At 35.9% G+C, this 27186-nt stretch overlaps 3 protein-coding genes across 3 annotated transcripts in view; all 3 read right to left on the minus strand.

The window, feature by feature from the left end:
- sh2b3 (SH2B adaptor protein 3) overlaps window positions 1–9814 on the minus strand; it is a 45003-nt gene extending 35189 nt beyond the window's left edge. Inside the window, exon 1 of the mRNA XM_065250956.2 lies at window positions 9665–9814. The gene's annotated coding sequence lies outside the window, so the exon portion shown is untranslated. The remainder of the gene's footprint in view (window positions 1–9664) is intronic.
- Window positions 9815–11706: 1892 nt separating this feature from the next.
- pheta1 (PH domain containing endocytic trafficking adaptor 1) lies at window positions 11707–18120 on the minus strand. Its single transcript, XM_065250955.1, has 3 exons — window positions 17877–18120; window positions 15026–15115; window positions 11707–13285 (listed from the first exon to the last, which is right to left on the minus strand). The coding sequence occupies exon 3, from the start codon at window positions 13269–13271 to the stop codon at window positions 12471–12473; it is 801 nt and encodes a 266-aa protein (XP_065107027.1). The 5' UTR covers window positions 13272–13285; window positions 15026–15115; window positions 17877–18120; the 3' UTR covers window positions 11707–12470.
- Window positions 18121–21027: 2907 nt separating this feature from the next.
- The window catches only part of ddr2l (discoidin domain receptor family, member 2, like), a 48376-nt gene continuing 42217 nt past the window's right edge, over window positions 21028–27186 (minus strand). Inside the window, exons 14-17 of the mRNA XM_065250954.2 lie at window positions 26947–27144; window positions 26495–26729; window positions 24181–24330; window positions 21028–22367 (exon numbers count right to left, since the gene is read on the minus strand). Of these exons, the coding sequence (XP_065107026.1) occupies window positions 22230–22367; window positions 24181–24330; window positions 26495–26729; window positions 26947–27144 (721 nt within the window). The 3' untranslated portion in view covers window positions 21028–22229. The remainder of the gene's footprint in view (window positions 22368–24180; window positions 24331–26494; window positions 26730–26946; window positions 27145–27186) is intronic.

The raw sequence follows: 27186 nt of genomic DNA on the forward strand, positions 1-27186 counted from the left end.
TCAACCACCACCAATGCAATATGCACCCTTTTCCCCTTTGTGTGTTTTCAATGGATTCGATATATCTTGCTTGTTGGCTACCTATGTGTAACTTAAAGTATTAATATAATTTAGTTATTGCAATCCATTGCTATATGCATATTGCGGTATGCGCAATATGCCAATACTGTTGTATCTTGCTGCCCTACTTCAAATGTAGGTTTGTTTAGTTGGTGTGGTTGGGCCTGTAGAGCAGATTTTTTCATATAGCAACACATAAACGCTTTAAATTGAGTTGTAACTTACATAAAAAATAAACAAGGTATTTTTGCAACAGCTTGATATTTCACAGCTAATACAAACCTGTTATAAATGTGTTGTAAAGTTAAAAACAGCAGCATGTGATGAAAAATCTAAGTTAAAGTTATTTGGCCAAATCCTATCTACTGTATGTTAGCCAGCTGGAAAGCATTTCTCCAGTGACAATTTTAAACTAGCAGAAGGCATAAAAACACTCATACAAGATAAGCATATGTATTAGATCACGCAACACTGACCCCAGGACCCCTGACCATGATTCTTAACTACCAGCTTCAGCAGAGAGAGAGATGATCATGCTGGTCAGTTAGTCTCACCAACAAGTTTCTTAACAAACATTCATACGACTCGTTTTAAGGACATGCTTATACCAAAGCCAGGTTTAAGACGTGTTTACAGCACGTCCCGTCCTGTGGAGCGCATGCTCTAGTCCCGCGCACTCGTGCTGTTGTTCAGGGCACATTCCATGTGACGTGGTCCCGCCCCCTGCGATGGCCCCCAGGCGTTCAGTCTATCAGTGATCATCCAGCCCACTAATGACTCAGCAACCCCTTTGCACGTTAACATCACTTCCTCTTTGACTCTTCCTCTCCCTTCATTCCCATCCCTCTTTGCCCTCATGCGCATGTATGCAATATTTTTGTCTCGGTGCAGGCCCCTCCCCTTTTCCCAATATCTACATCATTCATCGTTTCTCCACCATTAAGCCTTCACATGCACACTTCCTTTAATTCTTTTTATACTTTTCACCCATTTCCTGTTCCATGAGTGTAATCACATCCCCTCTCATTCCTTCAGTTGTATTGATGTTACTTCCAGTAACTAGTTAAAAAAGATTTTTGAACAGATGTCTCCGGTATCAACGTTGTTAGCAATTTTCCAGGTTGCTAACTACAATTTTTCAACAAAGGGAGATTAAAAATAGCAACTACATTATATCATCAATTGTAGCTTTAGCTCTGATGTGAAGACTTTTTTAACTTTTAAAACACACATAAGCTTTGTTGTTTTAAAATGACTTTTAATGACCATCCATATTTATTTATCACCCTTTTTATTAAGATACAAACAGAAAATACAGGAAATAAGTATACAAGTGTAAAAAAAAACAAATATATTTTTATTTATACAGTTTTTATTAATACTGCATTTCCTGTATTTTCTATTTGTATCCGAATAAAGAAACTAATAAAAATAATGATATAAGGTCATTTTAGGAGTGGGCGATATGACCAAAATCTTATGTCACAAAAAGATTTATTTTATATCATGATAATGATATGCATCACAGTAGAATTTTCTTTTAATAAGGTTTTAATATTATTATTTAAAACCATATAATTTGTCATAATTCTTAATAAAACTTATTAAAAGGTAAAAAAGTGATTCATTCGAGAGCAGTGAGAGATTTTCTTGATTAACATGAGTGACAGACAGGAGTAAAATTATGTAACTTCCCCTTTTAAACCAAAGTCCAAATCCAATATTCTGTTACACATGAGTTTTCTTTTCCAGCTGTTTACTTTCATTTTAGTATTTAAGGTCGAAAAAGCAGTAAAAGTGCTCACGAGCTCAATGAGTAGAGGATGCGTGGCTTGCACCTCTTGCTCCTCTTATGGGGCGTACACACCAATAGCGAATTTGTGCGAGTAGATTACATACAAAGTCAATGCAATAGACACGACGCTAATAGAAGTAAATAGACGCAAACTGTCAATGCAAATGACGCGAATTGAGCGAAGCGATTGCGCGAAAACACACGCAACTCAAGCGGAAAAATCGCATGACACGAATTAAAATCCCGCGTTTTGCGTGTACGTGGCATTACACAGAAACAGCACGCGCATTAGAGCTGCATGAAGCGAACATACCAAAAGCGAATTTGCGCGAGTAGATTACATACAAAGTCAATGCAATAGACACGACGCTAATAGAAGTAAATAGACGCAAACTGTCAATGCAAATGACGCAAATTGAGCGGTGCGATTGCGCAAGAACACACGCAACTCAAGCGGAAAAATTTATGACACAAAGTTAAATCCCGCGTTTTGCGTTTGGTGTGTCCACGGCATTACACAGAAACAGCGCGCATTAGAGCTGCACAATTAACCGTTAAAAGATCGTGATCTCGATTCGACCCCTCAAACGATCTTAATCCAGCATTTCGACGATTCAGGTAATTTATTATATTTTCAAGGAGGAAAGACGCAGTCTCGTCAATTCTCTCGACAACACGCAATCACAGCGGCCGCGATGACATCTTGACGTCACATTTATAATTGCCCCAGCCAGATGTGCTCGTGTTCACTCCACTGGTACAGTGGATGCTTTCGCCGAGAAGTTAGACAGAAAGAAACAGAAACTAAAGAGAATGAGTGAGGCAGAGCAATGCACAGGCACATCCGACAAGAACCTTGACTTTGTTTTAGTACCAAAAAAAGATCTTGTTCCGGATCTTATCCCTTCCGAAAGGTTTTTTTAGCACAGGGGGAAACATTGGGTGCTTCCAAATAACCACCACTTGACTACTTAAATTACGTTTTCTTGTATTTGGCCCAAGTGTTCTAGTGGGCGTGAAGATTAAGTGTGCATGTAGATTTATTTACCCGAAGGACGTTCACACCGCCAGCGAGAACGTCAAAAACGCTCTGACACTCGAATGCATTCTCTGGAATAGTCTCAAGCGTAGGTTTCCGCCTTCCGATTGGTTGCCGCCAAATGTTTCCGCCTTGCGATTGGTTGCCTCCGAACCGTGTCATAGCTCATTATCACAAAGTAATGTCAATCCATGTGGCAGCAGTTTGCACCAAAACGTATTAGTTTTTTTTATTTAGGCTACTTAAAATGTATATATTTTTTCTTTAAATAAAATGAATACATAATCACTCTACAATTACTGAATTTAAAGATTATTTACACTAATCTGAAACTTTCAGAAGCATAATTCTTTGCACCTGTAAAAACTAATTTTAAACTAATGTTAACAAAGTTATTGAGAATCTTGATTTTAGCACTGTTGTTTGTGTTTCAATGACTTAGAATCGCTTGTTTTAAAACTGTGGTGCTTAAATATGTGTACAAACGTTAAATTTTTGTGACCACGTGCATTGCAACATGACGTGAGTGCGTAACCTCAATAGAGACGATAGTCCAAAGTCTACCAGTTCACAAACAGTTTATCACCCACTCCTATTAATTGTTATTTTATTGCAAAAAATGTTATCACTTATGGTGGCATGGTGTCCTTTTGCACAGTACTGTATGCTTTTTGCTGACACTTTCATCCAAATAGACGTACCTTATTCAAGGCACACTTAGATATTTATATAGGTGTACATAGATATGCATGTTGCCTGGAAATCAAACGCATTACCTTTTGAACTGTTGAGCAGGAACAATGTCGGACAAGTTATATATTTAGGCATTTGGCTTTTATTAGGGATGTGTTGCTTTTTCAAATGCATGTTATAAATGACTCAAACTAAAAGTGATTTCGGATTGATAAGGACTTCCTTCTGATCAAAAGCCATAAAAAAGCTTTGCATAATATCAGCTATGCGATTCAGAATAGTTCTTATCGGACAGGTGTTATTAATGTGTGTTTATCGTCCCATCCCTAGCTTTTATAACAGGATATAAATGTAATCAGTATACGTGTTCCCTGGGCTCAAACCCATAATGGTTTGTGCATAACACAATGCTCTCACAATCTCTGAGCAAGGTATACATCAACGCTTAAAGTCGCAATGAAATTGAAATGAAGGACTATATATATTTTTTTAATATTGTGGTATTATTAACAAATGACTTATCTGTGAGCTTCATTATTTTTTATAAATTTGTGTGTGCTCATAATCTTTAATCAAAAATGCAAATCTCCTCCCCTCCTCAAAACGATCTCTCTTCACTTCCGGTCAAAAGTATGGCAGGTGGGCGGGGTACGGGAGAAGATCGCAGCGATTAGCAATTAGCAACACGACCCAACTTCAAACGATCCAATCAGATCTCGATGGACAAATTCAAATCCAGCCCTGCCTTATTTCATCTCAAAAGCCGTTTCATTCGGATATACGTCACCACGGGGAAAATAAGGCAATCGCTACTTCCGTTTCATGGCGACTTTAATACATAAGAGTCTAGCAAGTCAGGTTTTATAAAATTTCCAACCTAACTTTGAGCAATAACCAGATATTTATTAAACATCAATCTAATTCAAATGCAATATTTCATCTTCAAACTAAATTCTCTATAGACAAAGTGCTCCATTTAGATGAACAAATACACACGTCTGGATTGCTGTAATTTCCGTGCTTTGTGTTCAAACTTACTTCGAGTCCTTTACACTTGCGACCTCCTACACCCCGGCCGGGGTCTTTGGAGGCTTGACGCATCGAGTGAGTTTCCTGTACTGAAGGGTCGTGATAATAAAGCAGTGCCCAGACGCTACAGAGTCTCACAAACAGATTTTATTCCCAGAATTTTGCTGAATCACACAGAAAATACAAACCTTGTGCTTACTTCCTCCATATGACTTACGAGCGTGCAAACGTCAAACTGAAAATAACGCTGAGAACTTCTTTATAGCAAGCGCCAAAAATAAAGATTGCGAGAAGCGGACGGGCAGTGGGCTTATTCACATAGACAGGAAACCCTGCCCTGTCTTACTGACCACTAGTTACTTTTACACACCGTTCACACGAACGTATGAACTTTGACTTTAGGGTTTAAGGTGTGACTGGTTTCATTTGCTCAAAGAAAGGCTGAAGTGCCAAAATGATCATTTTTAACAGCTTTTCCAAATACTAACACTCTTTATTGTTGTTTAGAAAAGAGATAATCCATTGGTTGATTGGGTGCTTAAACAAAAAGCAAAAAAAAAAAAATAGATTCACAGTTTACACATTTTCACATTCAGTCTTTAGCTTTCAATTATGATTTTCTGAGCGATTTTAGCATGAAGGCACAGACGTCGCTCGTGTATTTATATTTAAATAAATTCTATTAACTTAAACACAATTGTTTTGAGACAAGCAGAGCAGAATTCCCAAGGGAATGTTTTTTTCCTTCAACTCCATTGCGTATTTGTGCATTCACGTCACATTTCCTGTGACCTAGCCGGCTATACAGTCCAGATATTGTTTATGGCTTGCATGCATTTTCTCACGCACATATCAATTATAACAAATATAACTGAAATTAATGCAAGTGAAAGTAATCCCATGTCAGAAATGAAAAAGTGTGCTTTCACATGAGCAAAAATACAACCACAGCACCTTAATGGTACTGAAATGATGTCTGGAACTGCTAGACAAACCTTCTGTGTCTCCAAACACACAATAGCAACATTCTCGACTCAACCCGATACAATGCTACCTTGTAATTTTCTGTGTTCTGTTGGCACAAGCCCATTCAATACCCCTCTTTCTCTCTCTCTGACATACAGTAAGCGCACACAAAACAAGACAGGAGCCCTGGTGCAGAAAACACAAAGTCTAGATATAAACCCAAGCATTATGAGACTGCGAGGCCTGAGGTTGTTGATCAAAAGGAAGTGCATGTACACACATGCACGCACATACAAAAAGACACACAAAGAGAACGCTACTGTGAGGAATAAAGCCGACTGTATCGCACAGTCACATCGCGACAGGGTGGGAGTTAGGGGCCGGTGGGAGTGGGATCGGGGGGATTCTTTTAACCTCGGATGAATGGGCGACGCAGAGGAATCCCCTGTTCTCAGGACAGCTCTTATAAGTGTCGGTGTCAGCGTTTCTTTCTGTTTTCATGTCATAGAAAAGATTTGTGTGAGTGCTGTGAGATATCCGTGTGATCTTTGTGCCTGTGCACACAAATTGTGTGTGCGTCATAAATATTACACCTAAGGTTTTAAATTTACACTTGACAACCTTCGAATACGAGTAGAAATTACTTTCAGAAATTGTTAAATTTTTCTGCTGCTTGATATAATGGAAAATCATGAATTGTAGGATATTTTATGACTAATTACTAGAGGTAGACCGATTAATCGGTTTTGGCGATTAATCGGCACAAAAAATGCCAAAAAATTAATTGGCAAAAAATCCATGTCCATAATTTTTTAGAGTGCATCCATTGCTTCATATCATTATGAAAAAAATAAATTGGCTGAATAGATGCTGCATTAGCAGAGAAACAACAGCAGGAACCTAAGTTTGTCGTCAAGGCTGACAGGACAATAATAGTAGTACCTCAAACAGTTACACAAAAATACACAGATAAATCCAACGCAAATGTTTAAAGTAGGGATGCACCGATACCACTTTTTTGGAATACGAGTACGAGTACAAGTACTTGCATTTCAGTACTTGCCGATACCGATACCGAGTACTTAATAAAAAAAACATGATTTAAATTTACAGGTAACAGCTTTAGTCATATAATTTAACAAAAAACAAAGGACTAGTTTTCCAGTTTGTTGTAAACTCTGCCTCTTTGGACAACAGAAGAGGCATTAACCCCTTACACGCCACTCAAACATAGACATTTCTCAGACCGTGGTATCGATTCCAGGTATCGGGGGACTTTTAACGAGTACGAGTACTTTAGAAAATGTGGTATCAAGGCCGATACCCGATACCAGTATCGGTATCGGTGCATCCCTAGTTTAAAGTCATGATTATTACATTCGATTTGCATTAGTTTATTTCCAGCTGGTTACTTTTATCCATATTTTACGTTAATAGCGAGAGAAAGCCAACTATATACAGCTGTCGGCCACGTTTACATATCCAACTAATCAAAATCTAAATTCAGTTCTTTTTATCACCACGGCATAAAATCTTTTGTTATTTTGATTAAATAATTATTAAATGTCTAAACAGAAGCAAATAAAGTACAAGACTACACATATATTATACATTTATGTAATTTAGTGATGCACCGATGTATCGGCCGCCGATATTTATCGGCCGATTTTTGATGAATTTGAAACCATCGGCATATCGGCAATAGCACGAGGAAAACAATCGGTATCGGCCTATTAATTATACTGCATAAAGAAATCCATTATATGTAAAAAAACGAGTTAATGTTGTTAATAAAATAAATGCTGAACAGCAAAAACCACCTTTGAAGGTTGTCATGCTGTCTTATTATATTTGTTTTAGCTTAATTTGTGTCTCTCTTATTATGTTGGTCAGTTGAATGTTAATTAGATCCAATCCATGTTCAGTAAAAATAATTTGATGCAGAAATAAACTAGCAAATAGACCAACTGTATATTATTGTATACAAGTGTCTAATATCGGTATCGGCATCGGTATCGGCCAGAAGTTGTCTGTTTAAATCGGTATCGGTATCGGCCCAAAAAAATCCTATCGGTGCATCCCTAATGTAATTTCCATTTTACCAGTGTGAGTATTTCACAAAAGTATTTACTTCAGTGTTATGTTTGTTTTTTATCCAGTATCCGTTTCAAAAACTATCAGTCGAATAATCGGTTATCGGCAAGTAGGGACCAACTTAGTTATTGGTATCGGTAAAATCCACTATCGGTCGACCTCTACTTATTACATTCCTTAGGGAGGACAAATTTAATTTTGGACTTTAATTACACCAACCATATATTAAAAATATATTGGTACTGCAGTAAGGAAGTAATGCAAAGGTCATGGGTTCGATCCCAGGGAACACATACTGCTACAAATGTATATGTGGATGCATGCAAGTAGGGCTGCATAATATACCGGGAAATTACTGTTACCGTGATAACAGTATATCTGATATCCATATCGCAGAGAATTGCGATAACTGACATTTATTTTATTTGTCTATAATTTGTATGTTGCATGCTTAGATTGTCCAAATTAGACCAATCAGAAGAGGCAAAATTTCCGCCAAGTAGGTCTTATACGGTTCTACTTTTGGCTAGACCGCAGGCGCAAAGGTGAACCTAGCGGCTCAAAGCAAAGAGCGGAAAATAAATATGGCAGGAGTGAGGATAACGACAGCTACGAACTTGTGCCTAAAAAAATTGTAGCCTGATTTAGATTTAAATACATCACAAGAATACTCATTACCTGTTTGTAACAGTATGATATTATATATATATATATATATATAAAAAAATTAATTTTTTTTAATAGCTAAAAATGAAATATTGCAACATTCAACAGCATTATAGAATACCGCATGTTTTCCCAATATCGTGCAGCCCTACATGCAAGTCACTTTGCATTAAAGTGTCTGCAACATGAATAAATGAAATGTGACTGATGAGATTAATCAACACTATAACTATCGAGATACTCTTTGTGCAATGCTTTCAGAAAGACTAACTAACAACTGGGCATATTAGTGAAACCAGGGGCACCACTAGCAATTTTGGGACCTATGATAAATACGAGATTGGGCCATCTACCTTCTTTGGGGGCCCCAATAGTGCATGGCCTCTTAGAAATGTCCTACCAAGTGACGCCACTGAGTGAAACTTCATTGATTGCCATTCATTTCAAGAACACTTAATATGTGTGGACAAAACCACATCAAATGGATTTTAACAACATAAATTACACAGGCAGTTCATAAAGTCCTGGACCGTCACACACACACACAACCAAAATACACAGATTTTATTGCAGCACCCAACAGCTTCATCACAAGCGCGCTTTCGGTCGCTGCATCCAGACTCTGGATGATGAAAGCACATCTGGCATTAGCTCATTTCTATGCACGTTCAACAGACCAAACCAGTTTTCGCAAAAAATAAAAAAAATTAATGGCAATAACTATTTATAATTATTACACAATAACAATGCTATTAAAACACTAATAATAGCAATAAGAATTTGTTACGCAACAAAGCATTTTACGTAATCTTCCTTTTTTTGGGTCCCGTGAGAAAGCGTGTATGAATGCATCCGCGGTTTAATTTTCTTTGCTATTTATTTAATTATTACAACACGTGCCAGTTCGAAATGACGCAAATTCTCAGAATCTGTACGTAATTCACGTATCTTTCGGACCGAGCCAGGGACGCACTGAACTGAAACTGTCCGATCCCTTTAAACTTTCTTCTGCGTGTCGCGCGCGAACGACAAGTTCATTGGTAACTGTTAAATAACTTTTCGGGGGGGAAACGGCGGCACATAACTTCATCATGAACCATATGAGTCAAGAAAATCTTTCATAAGTATCTGCGGTGTCACATTTGGGAGACCCCCTCATACGAGTCGAACAAGCACGTTCTCCGTTATCTGCACAGAACAAGAAACTTCTGGGCCAAGAGAGTTGGGATTATGTTTCACTTACAGTTAGTTTTACGCCGAACCCTATTAAACATCTTTAAAGTTTGCAGGAAAGAGTTGTAATAAGTTATATCATGACTTGCCTGCGAGCCCAGATGTCCGTTACTTTCTCTGTCATCTTGGAAGCGTGCAACAACAGCCCTGCGTAAACTTTCAGGAAAGAGCCGTGAGCGCGGAAAAAAAGAGAAAACAAACTTTCCATGTGGACGCGGCGACAACAAGCGACAAAAAACCTTGATGTGGCGAGGGGCATCAAGCTTCCGGAAAAAATAAAAGTCCTCCTTCGTGCCGGCATTCTTGCAGTTTTGGGTACATTTTGTACCTCATTTAGATGTTTTGAAGAAATCTTTCGTGCACCATGAATGATAACTGTATAGTGAATGATAATTGTGATAAAATAAAAAATACATTCGTTTTTTTACAGATACGTCTTAAAGAAGAAAATGAAAAACTAGTTAATTATTATATGCTGTAGGCTACTAGGTAAAATATTGATGTACTTCTATTTGTTTACTTTTTATTCTGCATTTTTGTACACTTTGAGATATTTTTCTAAGCACTTTTGTGCCTTACAGATACAACATTATTTGTAAGTTGTTTAATGTACGTTTAATGTACTTGATTTATCCAACTACATGATAGTAATATTTTAATGATAACTATTAAAAATCAACAATTCCCCTTTCTCTCTAAATACATATGACGTATTAGTTTAAAATTACGTCACACTGCTGTCAATACTTCACGTTTTCTACTACATAGTATGTCTACACTATTTAAACAATAAACAATAAATAGACGTAAACAAAAAGTTTCAAATTATAACTAAAGACATGTCAGATCAACTTTTCGAACGTAGCTTTTAGACTTTTATTTTAAAATCGTCCCGAGTTTAGCACCTTATTTTGTGGTCAAGGACTGGCTTCACGTTGCCGGTTTCTTTAGCCAATGCAGTTTCCGCCTTCAAATGTGTGATGTGTATCTACAAAACGTTAGTTATTGTATGAATGACATTTTTAAATGTTCAAATTTGTAATAAAGTGTGTAAAATATATAGTAATGTAATGTTTAATATGTTTAACTTAATTATTTATTAACTTAAAATATGTTAATAAATCATTTTACAGATCCATATACAAGCATTTTTTCTTTAAACAAATTAAACTTTTGCTTAATTTATGGAATCGGCTTTCGTTGAATAAAACCATTTGTAATCTATTAATGACAAAGTCAATGACAAGAAAGGAAAGAAAGACTACAATAATCTTTAGTAATGAGGAGACATCTTGTGGCAGAATCAAGTTCACACATGATATATTTTTATTGGACTGGTTTGAAAAAATGACACTTTGATTTCTTTAAATACAAATTATACATTATTTCCCATGTAATTCCAATTTCTAATTTGGCCAAATACTCAGAGTTGGATGTTGTCACAAAATAATCAGCCATTAATAACAACAGAGAGAACTTTATTACTGTTTAGTCAAACACAATGTTTTATATTGTCTGAAGGCACAGCGAAGGAACCATTTATTGTCTCCCAAATTAAGACCGCAGGATTGCACTTAATACATGTTAATTTGTACCATTAAAACAGCATACAGGAACATATACAAAAGCCATAAATAAACAAGAAAGCTGCCTATATGATTTATAATGTATTAGTGTATGTGTTGGTCACAGAATGATATATAAACTTGGTCAGTATTATAAAGCAAAGTTAAAGCATATACATGCTTATTGGAACATTAAGGCAGGGGTTTTCAAATTTTATGATTGAAGGGACCCCCACATACGATCAACCTTTAGCGAGGGACACCTTTCCTAAAAAATATCTTCATATATCCATATTGTGTATATAAAACATTTAAACAAATTTTGCTTTGTCCTTTTCCCATGAAATTTCCCGGGGAGCCCTTAGAGCCTTCTGGGGGACCCGTGAGTCCCCAGTTTGAAAACCCCGGCATTAAGATACATTTAAACAAAAAATGTGTTAGCTGGCTTATAAGATCCATTGTCTGAGATATTATTACTTTAAGATTAAAATACTTGTTTTCAACATATATGAATTGGCAAGTTTAATTCACAATGGCTTTCAAAAAACAAACAAACAAAAAAAAACTATTATTCTTGCAATGCACACTATACAGTGCAACTTTTTGTGCTTTTACTCAAAATTGCATTTTGTAATTAAAAATGTTTACATTTGCCATAGACCTGCTTTGGCACCTTCATTATAACATTCATTTTGTTTTTAACAACGAAAACATGGATGTCGTACCGCTGTTACAAAAAAGAAAAACCCCAATGTTTTTATAAAAATAAGAAAACAGAAATAAGAAGAAAAGACAAATACAACATTAATACATCACAATGTTTGTGTCTTAAATGCCATGTTTTATAGGAACACTTAAAAATGAACATTCGTTTTTCTGCCTCATGTCATTTTTCTGTAGAACAAAAAAGGAGAAATATAGCAGAATATCCAGACTTCTCTTTTTATAATAGTGTCAGTCAAGCGAATAAAAGAAAAGTTTCTGTTTTTGTTCAGTCAATGTAATTAAATGGCTTATAGAAGACCTGGATTATAGTATCGTATAAGTCAAAATTTTTTAGTTTTTTAGGCATTCAGTAAAAACATTTTTCTGAAAGATTTTTGGTCTTGATTAAAATGTCTAAAAAACAATGTCCACCTATTACAAGAAACAAGTGATTAACATTCTGATTCATCTCATATTTATATACATTTGGCCTCTATCTGTGCATCTGCTCTCATTTGCTAAAACTAAAAATTGCACCAAACACTGTAAACACACCTTCATCTGTGCAGAGAGATATTTCGGGTCGAACCTCTCACAGACGTTTCCCTCAATTCAATCAACCATTTTAGGCATTTAAGGCAGAGGTTTTTTGGCTCTGAAGCCACTCAATCCTAAGTTCAGCCACCTCTTTACCGTACCAGTCATGCAGTTTGGAGAAGCACTCTGTGTCGGGTGAAACAGGGCTCTCCAGTAACCCGCCATTGGTTTTTCTCCGTGGAGGTACCGGAGGTGGTCTGAGTCCATCACCCTTCCCATAGTTGTCCTCCTCCCAGGCGCAACCCTTGCTGATACCATTAGCCATGCTTGTGGGCTTATTCCAAGTCACCCCGTTCTCCCTAGTGGAACTCCCTAAAAAAAAAAGCCCCTCTTCTTCTGACCCCATGCCGGAGGCATTCTGTATGGATGGAGCAGCCGTTCGGAGGCTTTGTTTCTTCAGCTTGTTCTTCGCCTGCAAAGATCTCGCTTCTTCTTGTACCTCTTCAAGCTGCCTCTCTAACTCTTTCACCACCAGGCGCATGTAGTCAAAACTAGCCCGTGACAGAGCCTTGACCCACGACTCCATAGCGGCCTGGCTTTCTGCGGACATCTTGTACACCTTCGCCTTGGTGCACTCGAATTTAATGGCGAAGGCGAACTCTTCCGATTCGGACTCGCAGAGCTCCACCGTACAGCCTTCCAGGACGATGACCCCGATAGGCTCTCGGCTTTCCTTCTCGTCGAAGTAGAAGAGCATGTTGCCCTTAAGGACAAACCAGCGTCGGTGGTAAGCAGTGTTCCGTTCCCCTTTTTTATAGAGGAAGCCTGTTTTGTCCGGAGGAGAATTGCACGTGGCATAATGTGCCACACTTCTCTCGTTGAGCTTCATAGAGGCGAGGAGACCTGTTTTTAAACCAAAGTTTGCTAAATGAGTTTACAATATAGCAGACAGACTGATACTTTTGAAGTATAATGAAGTATTTACTAAATCATTAGAATATAAGAAAATAATTATAACGGGTTCTGCACATCAGACATTTAAAATAAAAAAATTATCCCCAGTGATAAAAACATCAAAGTTGATATTTAGTAATTATTAGGCAAGGTGTCAATTGTGAATATCACAATGACTTGAATGCTATTAGGTTTCACTGTCATTAGATTTATTGTGTGGTCTTATCTCACAACTTGAGATCATATTGCTGATTATGTATTGTCATACTGGTGAATCTAAAAATAAATCACCTTCTTCTTATTTAAAATAAGTATTAATCAATCAATCAGAAAATAACCGTCCGATGAATTGATTATAAAAATAATTGTTAGTTGCAGCCCTAGTCATTACCAATAAATGTAAGCGTGTTCAATACTTTTCCCTGTGTCATTTAGCATTATTACACACACACTGTAAAAAGAAAAAGTTGGATCTACTTAAACAAATTACTTCAATTAACTTGATTGCACATGTTGTTACCAACATCTGGTGAAAATGTCATGTCAATAGCACCTTTAAAAATATATTTACTGAGAAAAATTGTGTTCATTTTACTGAATCACTTATCGTTGAATGTAGCTTTCAGGTAAAATTATGGTCCAATTGAATGTGAAAAAGCAAAACACTATTTTAAGCGGAAATTGCAGCAAAAACATAACTATATACAGTGCTTAACAAATGTTTTAGACCACCACCCAATGTTACTCAAAATTGCATTTCATAATTAAAAATGTTTACTTTTGCCATAGAGACGCTTTCATGTTAAAACACTTTCCCCGCCAATGACGAGATAATTCGTCAATTAAAGGGATAGTTCACCCAAAAATAAAAATTCTGTCATAGTTTTCTCACTCTCATGTCTCAAGACATAAAACTTTTGTGAACATCATAAAAAATGCTACAGCTGGCTGGCAACTTTTTTTAACGCTGGCGTGAATGCTCATATCATGAATGCTGGGTCTCATTTGTTTTTTTGAGAATCTACTGAACCTACTGGTTACTTGTTTGCCACGTAGCAATAAAAAAATATATACTAAAAACCTTGATTATTCTGGTTAGTCACATTGTACTGCTATTATTTTAAACAATACTGTACCGCTCTTACAAAAAGAAAGACCACAATGTTATTATGAAAATTAGTAAAGGCAAATACAATATTAATACATCAAAAGGTCTTTAAAAAATGTAAGGTTTGTGCCACAGGTGCCCTAAACTAAAGGCCAAAGTATGGTCAATTTTTACGCCAGCGTTACGTACGTAAAATAGTGCTTGTGTACTGTACGCGTACACGGTGGCGCGTCACACGGCTGGTGCAAGATGAGAAGTTGTGGTTTAAAAGTTAACTTTTTTCTTGCCGAAAAACGACAATCGATAAGATAAGACCCTTATGTCTCGTTTGGCATTGTTTAGAGCCATTTGAAGCTGCGTTGAAACTGCAATTTTAAACTGCATTGAAATTGTACACTCTCCAATACAGTCTATTAAATTGAGAAAAATCCTGGAATGTTTTCCTCAAATGGAATGTTTTCCTTCTTGACTGAACAAAGAAAGACATCAACACTTTGGGTGACAGAGGGGTAAGTAAACTATCAGGATTTAATTTTTAAGAAAGTGAAATATTCCTTTAAATACTTGAATTTTACACCCACCGTTCTTTCAAAGCTGGTCTGTGAACCCTTCATCCAAGGCTTGTTTCGAACATCAATCAAAACAGTGTAACATGTAGATCCATTCTGGCACTGAAACACAGACACACAAAGATCAGAAGTCAATGACTGAGAGCTCATATACACACTGGATTATTCCACTTTACTCACTTGAACTTAAAAACAGATCTTTTTTCATTCCTAAAAAGTCCCATTAATATTTCTGTGAAGTGTGACTAAACTTTACATGAATCAGCTGTAACGTTAAAACCATGTGACAAGTCTTTTGGTTGTCTATAAACAGTGGTTAAGTTTTTGGTAAAGTGTGTTGATTGACAACAATAAAGCTACATCTCGAGCTCAATATTAAAATTAGGCTATACTGTATAAATAGTGGCCTTTAAAAAGTATTTGGACACCTAAATCATAAAACATAACACCATCCGCAAGTAAATGATGCTACAACTTTTCCCAGAACAAACCACTTCTGCAAAACTATTAACTTACCTCCAATGTTATTTTAGATGATGTATGACGTCATTTATTTCCACTCAAAGCTACACACAAACAGTAAACACGCATGTAATGTTTCACTAAGTTTGACAACCAGTTTGACAACATGAATCTATGCGATAATTTGGTTTCATATTTCGTAGTAAAATTCCTAGATACTGCATGGGCTAGTTACTGGTTTCAAGGTTTTAAAGAGTCAAGGTTTTAAAACCACTAAAACTTTCTGTGATACCGTTTCCAATGTATGAGCTCAAAATTAATTAAATCATTAAGTCACGCAATTGATTTGATGTTTATATTTATTATATTACAAAAATATATTTTTTGCTACCAGCTACTGAGTGACTGACTACCTACTGACAGAGCAGAGCAGAGCTCAACATTATTATTCATGACCTTTCAAATAAGGTAATAATAGACCATTTCATTGTGAGGGGTTGTAATTTAAATGGACATGTACAAATGTTTCTGGATAATTTTTGCCCTTAAAGGGAACATTTCACAAAACTTTTTTAAAATGTAAAATAAATTGTTGTTGTCCCCATAGTACATAATATGTGAAGTTTTAGCTCAAAATACCATATAGACCGTTTCAGCAGTAACAACATAAACAAGCAGCTGTCGCGGTCCTCACGTAACTTCCGGTAAGCTCCGCTAAGAATAACAACAAAGTTCTTTAAACGTAGTTTATTAATATAACAAGCAAAAAAACAACACATAGATTATATAGGAAACCAAAATATTTGTTATTTTCGAGGAGGTATTTGTTCAAGATATCAGTTTAGCAACTAGTCAGACCATTTAAAAAACGAAACCGGAAGTAAAGTTCGGATCCAGACGTGTATCACGTGCGTCCGATGAAACCGTCTATAGATTATTTATTATAGCATGTTAAAATTGACACTTTGTAGGTGCAAGCAAAAAGGTGTCGCTTTGGGTGTGTCCTTTAAAATGCAAATGGACTGATGAAATGCAAACATTGATCACAATGATGGTGGTTTGTTGAAATTGCAAATCAAATATGCTGTCAATTAATTCTCACTCTCTCTCGCTCTCTTTTTCTCTGGACTAAAGGTTGGATACTAGTGCAGATTAAGGGGTGGTATTATTATAATAAGATCCCCTTTTGACATCACAAGGGGAGCCAAATTTCAATGACCTATTTTTTCACATGCTTGCAGAGAATGGTTTACCAAAACTAAGTTCCTGTATTTGATCTTTTTCACATTTTCTGGGATAATTGAAGCACTGGGGACCCAATTATATAGGTACGCGACTATCTCCGCTGTCAGTTTGGTTCCACTCGACACAAATTCAGATTTCCTCAGGCTATGTGCGGAGTAAAAACATTCTTGATATTTTAATAGACATTTAGTTTAATTGCTAATCTACAAGCAAACAAAATTTCAATTAATTTGAAAGACACTCATGGGAGTTTTACCACCCGCAAAAAGAAAAACAATTGGACAGAAAAGTGATGACTTTCGAGTTTCAAATGGCCAGTATTTTGTTATTCTTGAACCCATAGACATAGTCTTGGTGTCATGTTAAAGGATTTTTCAAGCTCTTTCTATCTGAACAACTACTTTTAGCATTTGACCATGTTGAAAATTTTACTCACATACCTAAATTATAGCACTTAAACATGGAAAAAGTCAGATTTAATAAAGCCACATACATTTTATGTAGATAATATCAGATAACAATTCTTCTAATGCATTCTTTGGCACCTTTAAAGGTTTTATTTTTTACCTGGCATACATGTTGTATGTTGCTTAAAAATAAAATGTATTGTGTCAAGTTCAAAAGTTGTTGTTTGTATACACAGACATTTGAAAATAACACATTCTTGTGTATTTTTGCATTGCTTAATATAGGGTTTTGAACTTTACTCTATAGTAAATACAGTATACTTTAGTAATTATACAGTTACGTTTTAGTAGGGTGAATTCAGGTAGACTTTGACATCGCAATGTCCCAACCTAAATTCCCCAACATACTTAGTATTCTGGGAAGAACCTTGAATAGCTATGTAAACAATCTTACACTATACTATGGTAAAGTAATGACAATAACGTGTTAGCTATCAAATCAGTAAATTAACTGTAATACCAGTAAGTGTGCAAAAAACACATGTCCATGACATTTTAACATAGTTTCTATTAAAAAAACAAAAACAGTACTGCACCCATACACGCATCTGCAGCACACAAACACCATTTAAATAGTAAAGAAAGTTTTTTAAAGCCAGTCTGTCACTATTTAACTTATTAACAGTCAAAAACCAAACAAAGCACGAATTATAATCACAACATACTTAAATAAAGTAAATATGACTTACAATACAGTCTTTGTTATCCTCCAGCTTCAGAGCGCGAGCGGTTTGCTTGACATAAAACCATCAAATTCAGTTCCGGTTACCAGGTAAAACTTTAAAGGCCGTGTTATAAAAACGGAGAAAGTCATAAAGAGAAAGATTAAAGCGTTTTAAAACGTTATTTTGAGCAAATGTCGATGATTAAGTCGCTTTAGTGTGTGACTGGACGCCTGCAGTCATTTTCCTAGCTTCCCTTCCCGAATGATCACGTGACGCTGCTGCTGGAATCTGCATCTGCAGTGGCGCGCGAGATGAACTTTTATTAATCCTCTTAAAATAAATTTGTTATAAAGTTATTAAGCGTATTAATGTTTATATAAACGTATATAAGTATGTTTTTTGTTATTAATGTTTATATATGTGCATGTCAACTTTGTGTGCGTGTTGGGTATCAATAAGTAATACTCTTAAAGGGATCGTTCACCCAAAAATGAAAATTCTGTCATCATTTTCTCACTCTCATGTTGTTACAAACCTGTATAAATGTATTTGTCCTGATAAACACGAAGGAAGATATTTTGAAAAATGTTTGCAACCAAATAATTCAAGACCCCCATTCACTTCCATAGTATTATTTTTTCCTAGTATGGCTCACGAACGGTTTGGTTACAAATATATCTAAAAATATCTTCATTCCTGTCTATCAGAACAAAGAAATGTATACGGGTTTGTAACAACACGAGAGTGAAAAAATGAAGACGGAATTTTAACTATTCCTTACAAATATTTTTGAAAAAATTACAATTTCTTATGTGTTTTAGGTCTTATTCCCGTATTAAATGGTGTATTCCAATCCAACAGATAACCCCACCAACAGAACCCAACACATTACCAGTAAAGATCCAAAGAAACCATTATATTTTCCATTAAAACCAATACAATTCCCATAATTACCATCAGAATTTCTATGTACCAGGTATTAGATACCATAATAATTTGATATATTATGGCACTGAATGATTACCACATTTGTTTACAATGCTATTTACATGGCAACCCAAAGGACCCAAACTTTTGTAGTGTATGTGTACTATACCTTATACCATGCTAGTATGCATGCATGGTAATTGAAAAAATAAATAAAACCATGCTGATTTAAATGAAAAAAACATACAGTACCAGTCATGTTATTCACAATTTGCAATCCTGCATTAAGTTATTGAAATACAACAGTTCAACATAAAAACACGCTGGGACCCATGTTACAGCAAAAAAATTTAATATGGAAAATAAGAGTGAAAATGCAAGCTCCAAGAGAACAAGTCTTTCTTAGTTCCCAATATATTACTATACATACAGCATCTAATCTGTTTATGCAACATACACGAAGAACACATGAATAGTTAAAAGGTTTGAAGGATTGTTACACAGAGCTAACTAAAAAAAGGCAAGTAAATTAAATTTCACTTGATACAAGGACACTGACAAAGTCACGCATAATATTATTCATTCACACGGACATGCATTCTTGGTCTCCGTATACGTGGAAAGCAAACTCTGGTCAGTACTAAACAGAAATTGCCTCAGGCTCACTTCAGCAAAGGTTTCTGGGAGATTGAGTTTTAGTGGTTGCCCTCAATGAACCGTGTGGATGTGCTTAAATCTGATTCTATTTGATGAACCTTTCAACAGCCAACAACTTCTTTGTATTTTAAAACAATTTCTGAAATACAGTAAATACAATCTACAAAAAGAAATGCTGTAGGAATGACTTTGTGCTGGAAAATCTTCAAAAAAAAAAAAGAAAAAAAGAAAGATCAACCATTTTAAGATTTGATTTTTAGACTAATAAGAGTGATCTTTTGGTGCAACGCCCTATGACAAAATTTTGCTAAAAAAGACATTAAAATACATTTTATACAACATTAAAGTGGGTAAAAATAAAGAAAATGTGCTTTGAATACTTTAATTCTATAATCCCCAAATTCATGTGCCTTCTACGGAGATCATATATCTGACTGGATCTCTTTAAACAATATTATAAAAAAACTGGCTGTTATTTTATCCTCAGCCAGACTTTTTTAAAATCTTGATTTAACAACGATGCAATTGAAGAGTTTTGAAGTTTGTCAAAATCTGAAATCCTGGTTTTTGTTAGATATTCAAATAATAATATTATATCAACCTCAAACAACATTAAAAGTAAAAATGTTGTAATTTGGTTAAAAAATATGCTTAGCTTAGCACATTTTTACTGGACTCTTCAAGGCAGATGTGTCTTTACTTAAAGGAATAGTCAATTTTCTTTAAAGAAAAATCCAGATAATTTACTCACCACCATGTCATCCAAAACGTTGATGTCTTTCTTTGTTCAGTCGAGAAGAAATTATGTTTTTTGAGGAAAACATTGCAGGATTTTTCTCATTTTAATGGACTTTAATAGAGCCCAACATTTAATACTTAACTTAACACTTAACAGTTTTTTTCAACGGAGTTTCAAAGTACTATAAACGATCCCAAACGAGGCATAAGGGTCTTATCTAGCGAAACGATTGTCATTTTTGACAAGAAAAATAAAAATATGCACTTTTAAATCACAACTTCTCGTCTAGATCCGGTCGTGATGCGCCAGCGTGACCCCACGCAATACGGCATGACGTCAAGAGGTCACAGAGGACTAAAGCGAAACTCCGCCCCAGGGTTTACAAGTGTGTTGAAAGAGGACCGTTCCTACGTTGTTGTATGTCAACTGATACTAATTAATGTCTTTGTGTCAGTTTATTGTTTACAATGGTCCGCAAATGTGCGTTTTATATATGTAACACGTGACCTCCCTACGTCACTACGCATTTACGTTAGGTCGCGCTGGACCGGACCTAGACGAGAAGTAGTGGTTTAAAAGAGCATATTTTTTATTTTTCTTGTCAAAAATGACAATCGTTTCACTAGATAAGACCCTTATGCCTCGTTTGGGATCGTTTATAGTCCTTTGAAACTCCGTTGAAAAAAACTGTTAAGTGTTGAGTTAAGTGTTAAATGTTGGGCTCTATTAAAGTCCATTAAAATGAGAAAAATCCTGCAATGTTTTCCTCAAAAAACATAATTTCTTCTCCACTGAACAAAGAAAGACATCAACATTTTGGATGACATGGTGGTGAGTAAATTATCTGGATTTTTCTTTTAAGAAAATGGAATATTCCTTTAATAATCAACATAACTCTAAGACAAAGCAAAAACAATTCTGTGCATTAAAGGTGCATTATGTAACTTTTAGGAGGATCTCTTGACAGACATGAAATATAATAAACATAACTATATTATCAAAATACCTTATATAATGAACTGTATTGTTTTTATTACCTCAGAATGAGCCGTTTTTATCTACATACCCCGCGGGTCACCGCTTTCTACAGTAGCCCTAAAGGGACAAACAGCTCTAAAGAGTGCATTTCGTCACTACCTTGTCTCAGACGATGACATGTTTGTCGTGTGGCAGCTTTCTTAATTTCTCTATGCGTTTCGAAAGGGAAAGGTGAGCTGTGGACTGAGCAGTTGGTTGCAATTCACAATCTCATAGCTAGATGCCGCTAAAAATCTACACCTTTAAGGCACATGTTGAAGTGAAGTGGCAAATCGGGGGTTAAGAAACAGTGCATTCAATTGCACATCAGTCCATTGTTGGCTCTAGAACCCTCTCGTTTCTCCTCTGAAAGGGTTTTAATGTTACCATTACAGTAGTTCTGCTAGATCCAGGCGGAGAACGTCTCCAACCCGGCTAAATCCAAAGAACCTGTAAAACATTCATATTCAGAAAGCATAACACTTCTTATCATACTATCCACATATTCAGAATAATAAGACATAAAAACTCCAGTGTGGGGGCAAATAAAGAACAAGACAAGACAAGACAATGAATGACAAAAATGAGATAAAAACAGACAGCAGTGCTTAACAATACACAACCACAGTTCAGACAAATACAACATTCGTCCAGTTGGTTCTTTACACCTAAAATACAAAGTAGGCTCAAGAGTCACTGTTCTTTTGTAAAAAAACAAAGAGAAATATCATTTGTGATTAAAAGAAGAAAAAGAATTGTAATCAACAATGGAAAGTAAAAAAAAAACCTCTCAAGTGTCTATGGATTGGAAAAAGCTCTTTGGGTCCCAATGGAGATGAGCATATAAATGCCTTTTGTGAAGCGTCATAATCTCCGGATCTCTCCTCCATTGGATTCCTAACGTTCTGACGACGCTACATTGTGGCTATAAAGCTCCTGCTTGAGTTCACTGACCATCTACAGGAAGGGCAACGCTTCCCGACCAATAGTCATGCTCACAGTTTACCTCCGGGCTGTTTAAGTAGAGCAGATGTCAGTCATAAGGGTGGAGCAAAAGTTCGCAGGGCCCGGTACAAACTATGAAATGAGGGCCGGTCGGCAATGTCTCGACTCCAGCAACGCATCATGATCTCAAACAGAGAGGATGGACAGAGCGGCGGTGCGGAGAGTAAAATCTAAATGGGAGAGAGAGTGAAAATGTGATCATGCTGTTCTTGTTCTTTTAAAATAAATTCATTTCAATTGAAACTTTTTACAGATAATGAGACATTCATCTGAACTTAATTAACTTTTGTTTGAATACATGGGTAATTATATAATTGCAGGTACATTTGGTGTCCAAACTTATTTTATTCTTATTTAATTTTTTAAAAACAATCTGGAGGGCTACTTCTTTTTTAAATGGTTAACTTTTTGATATAGCAACTTTTTTGTTTTACTTGTTGATTTTATGTTGGAGACCACTGATTTAGTGTTTAGATCTGAGGTGTAGCTATTATAAACGGCACTGCAGATAATGGTGTATACTCACAGATGCACTCGTCTAAAGCAATAAACCCTGTGAAGTCATGATTTAAACTGACCAATGACTATTATCTATTTAAAATTAAAATGCATATTTTATAATATTTATTTATGATTTAAATATTTTGAATATTTTTTTCTAGATTTTTTTAAATTTCAATTAATATTTCATATTTTTCATCTTAATATTCTTAAAAATCTAAGATGTTTTATTAGAAAGGATGTACTTGCATTATTATGCTATTTTACTTTCATATATAATCAGTGACATAAAATGGTCTTAGTCAATTTTCTTAAAAAAAAAAATCCAGATAATTTACTCACCACCATGTCATCCAAAATGTCGATGTCTTTCTTTGTTCAGTCGAGAAGAAATTATGTTTTTTGAGGAAAACATTCCAGGATTTTTCTCATTTTAATGGACTTAAATAGAACCCAACATTAACACTTAACTCAACAATTAACAGTTTTTTCAACAGAGTTTCAAAGGACTATAAACGATCCCAAACGAGGCATTACGGTCTTGTCTAGCGAAACGAATATCATTTTTGACAAGAAAAATAAAAAATATGCACTTTTAAACCACAACTTCTCGTCTATCTCCGGTCCTGAAAGCGCCAGCGCGACCTCGCATAAAATGTCTTCACGTCAAGAGGTCACAGAGGACGAATGCAAAACTACAACCCAGTGTTTACAAGTGTGGAGAAAGAGGACCGTTACGACATTGTTGTATGTGGAATGATACTAATTAATGTCTTTGTGTCAGTTTATTGTTTAAAATGGCCCGCAAATGTGCGTTTCATATATGTAACACGTGACCGTCGCGCTGGCGCTTTCAGGACCGGAGATAGACGAGAAGTTGTGGTTTAAAAGTGCATATTTTTTATTTTTCTTGTCAAAAATGATATTCGTTTCGCTAGATAAGACCGTAATGCCTCGTTTGGGATCGTTTAGAGTCCTTTGAAACTCTGTTGAAAAAAACTGTTAATTGTTGAGTTAAGTATTAAATGTTGGGCTCTATTAAAGTCCATTAAAATAAGAAAAATCCTGGAAGGTTTTCCTCAAAAAAACAATTTCTTCTCGACTGAACAAAGAAAGACATCAACATTTTGGATGACATGGTGGTGGAGTAAATTATCTGGATCCAAGAAAATTGACTAATCCTTTAAAAAGACAATACTGTCGACTATCACCATTATTTCTGGGACAATTAACTGACTTATGTAAAGTAGCTATCGTGACCGGCCTACGTGACAATAAGTAAAAAACTTATTTAAATAATTTTAAATTTAAAACCATTTGGAGACCAAATATACCAGCAATTTAAAAAAAACCACCCACATACTGCAAATACTTCCACTAGCTCAAGCCATTGTGCAAACTGTTCAAATCCAATATATATTTTATTGAATATGGTTGCAAATAAATAAACTCAAGCTGGGTTTGGTGTATTAGTGTGCATACCTGTCTGCCCTGGTTTCTGAAAAACTCTCCTGTGTTTTCGATGACCTGCTCATCGGACAGAAGACTATAGGGCTGCTCCTTACAGAGAGTGAAGATTTCCCAAAGAGTTACTCCGAAAGCCCAAACATCGCTAGCTGTTGTGAACTTGCCCTAAAACACAAACATGCACAAACATAAGCACATGATGCTTATTGAAAAACAAAGACATTTTGAACAGATATCTTTAACTCTTTCACCGCCAGCGTTTTTAAAAAAAGTTGCCAGCCAGCGCCAGCGTTTTTCATGATTTTCACCAAAGTTTAATGCCTTCCAGAAAATGTTCTTCTTTAAATATATAAACATACAATATACCAAATGAAAGAACAGACCCTCTGCTTTCAAACAAAAAAAAAAACGTTTCATCCTACCTTTAGTGGTTCTTTTGCAATCAGCTTTTGAATATGGGTAGGTTTTTGCAAAAACACCATATTTTGAGCAAAAAGCAGAGATAATTCCATTTTTGTGACAGACTTTTCATAGAGTTCCCATTCAGAGCGATCTTAAAACAGACACGGACATGCAGCAGCTTGCCATAGGGCAATACTTCCGGTTTTAGAAAGTTGCGGAAGGGCGCCACCTGGTGGATAATAGCGGTATTGCGGAAAGACAGAAAATCTCGTCATTGGCGGGGAAGCGTTTTCTCTTAATTGACGAGATATCTCGTCAATGGCGGGGAAAGAGTTAACTTATAACTAGGGCTGTAAATAGATTCAAATATTTAATCTAGATTAATCGCATGATTTCATGAGTTAACTCGCGATTAATCATAAATTAAGTTCACATTTTTATCTGTTCTAAATTAACCTAAATTGAACAGTTTTTAATGCTCTAATCAACTTGGATTTGGACAAATATATATATGCTATATACAGGTATATGTCTACAACAGCCTGTTTACACTTTCAACAGAATCATCAACCATAGTTTTATATATGATTTTTCCATTAGAAGACCTTGTTCTTTCTCCATTTCCGTTTGCTGCTGCATCATTTGTGACCTGTGCTGGTAAATTGAGTTGGGATGAGCAAATTTTCAAAAATAAGTTATTTATATTTTAACATTCTCTATTAAAAAACTTCAAAACAATGCATGATTTGTTGCAATCTGACAAAACATGACAGAACTACACCTGTTTACGCAAAGCAAAAACAATTTGATATCTATACATATCAGGGTTGCACACTCGCGCCGTTGTGTGCATGCGCTTCAGACGTCAGCGCCAGGAAGATCGCTTTTGAGTCTTGTCACTCTTAATAACTCTTTTAACATCAATCAGGTCCCGAACTTTCTCTCTCTTTATAATTATTTTAACATCAAGCAAGTCTTGAGTCTTGACGTATAGATAAATATTAGGGATGCACCGATAGGATTTTTTTGGGCCGATACCGATTTAAACAGACAACTTCTGGCCAAAATCCGATGCCGATACCGATATTAAACACTTGTATACAATACTATACAGTTGGTCTATTAGCTAGTTTATTTCTGCATCAAATTATTTTTACTGAACATGGATTGTATCTAATTAACATTCAACTGACCAACATAATAAGAGAGGCACAAATTAAGCTAAAACAAATATAATAAGACAACATGACAACCTTCAAAGGTGGTTTTTTGCTATTCAGCATTTATTTTATTAACGACATGAACTTATTTTTTACATATAATGGATTTCTTTATGCAGTTAATTAATAAACAATCGGTATCGGCCTTTCTCGTGCTATTGCCGATATGCCGATGGTTTCAAATTCATCAAAAATCGGCCGATAAATATCGGCGGCCGATACATCGGTGCATCACTAATAAATATCATTTTAGATGTTAAATGACCATTTAGAGCATTGGATTCGCTAGACGAGAGCTTAAATGTTCTTATTTTTATGAAAACCTCCGACTCATCTAGACAGCAAGGATCACTTGCTGCGTCTCAATTCATCCAGCTGTGGGCTAGACCAAACAGAAATCGCGTGTTGCGTTAATGGCACGTTAATAAAATTAGTGGCGTTAAAATGAATTTGCGTTAATGCGTTATTACTTATTACGCCCTACTTATAACACAACTGGTTACTTAATGGGATAGTTCACCCAAAAATGAAAATTCTGTTATAATTTTTTCTCATCCTCATGTTGTTATAAACCTGTATAAATTTCATACAGGTTTAGAACAACATGAGGATGAGAAAATGATGACAGAATTTTCAGCTTTAGTTTTTGGTGAACTAATCTTTAAAAAATAGTTGCTTTTCAAATGATTTTATGGGTTTGCACTGACCAACAAGATGCTTTCCCAGGCCATCCAGCGTATAGGCAGTACAGCGCGGCCCTGTATACGATAGTAATCGCTGCTGTACAGGTTTCTGCTCATGCCAAAGTCAGAGATCTTTATGGTGAGATGGCGGTCGAGGAGACAGTTGCGTGTGGCAAGATCGCGATGCACAAAGTTCAGAGAAGCCAAATACTTCATGCCAGATGAGATCTGCACCGACATGTGCAACAGATCAGCTATGCTGCAAAGAGACAAAAACCAAAAAATGATGTGGAGAGGGGACACTGAATCATATTTAAAGATGTTTTTTATCATATCTACAGAGCTGATTTAAAGCTCAAAGGTTAATGCGAAGAATCCAAAGGTTAAGAATGTTAAGCTCGACTCTGACTCGAATGAAAGGGATCCTGACCCTGGTCTGGAGATGAAAGCGTGTAAATATATCACGATAGACGCACCTGACAGAGGGAATGTTGTTGGCATGTGTAAGTGTGCTCTCGATCTCTCGCTGGCACAGGAACATGTTGAGATCCCCGTTCTCCATGTACTCGGTCACCATGCAGAGAGGGTCCGAGCTTACGCAAACACACAGCAGCTGAATGATGTTGGGGTTATTGAGACGCGACATGATTTTTATCTCCTTCAGGAAGTCATTTCTAGTGAGAGACAAAAGATCAAGGTCAATGACACACTTACAA

Source organism: Paramisgurnus dabryanus, chromosome 5, assembly GCF_030506205.2.
Source record: "Paramisgurnus dabryanus chromosome 5, PD_genome_1.1, whole genome shotgun sequence".
NCBI classification, from domain to species: Eukaryota; Metazoa; Chordata; class Actinopteri; order Cypriniformes; family Cobitidae; genus Paramisgurnus; species Paramisgurnus dabryanus.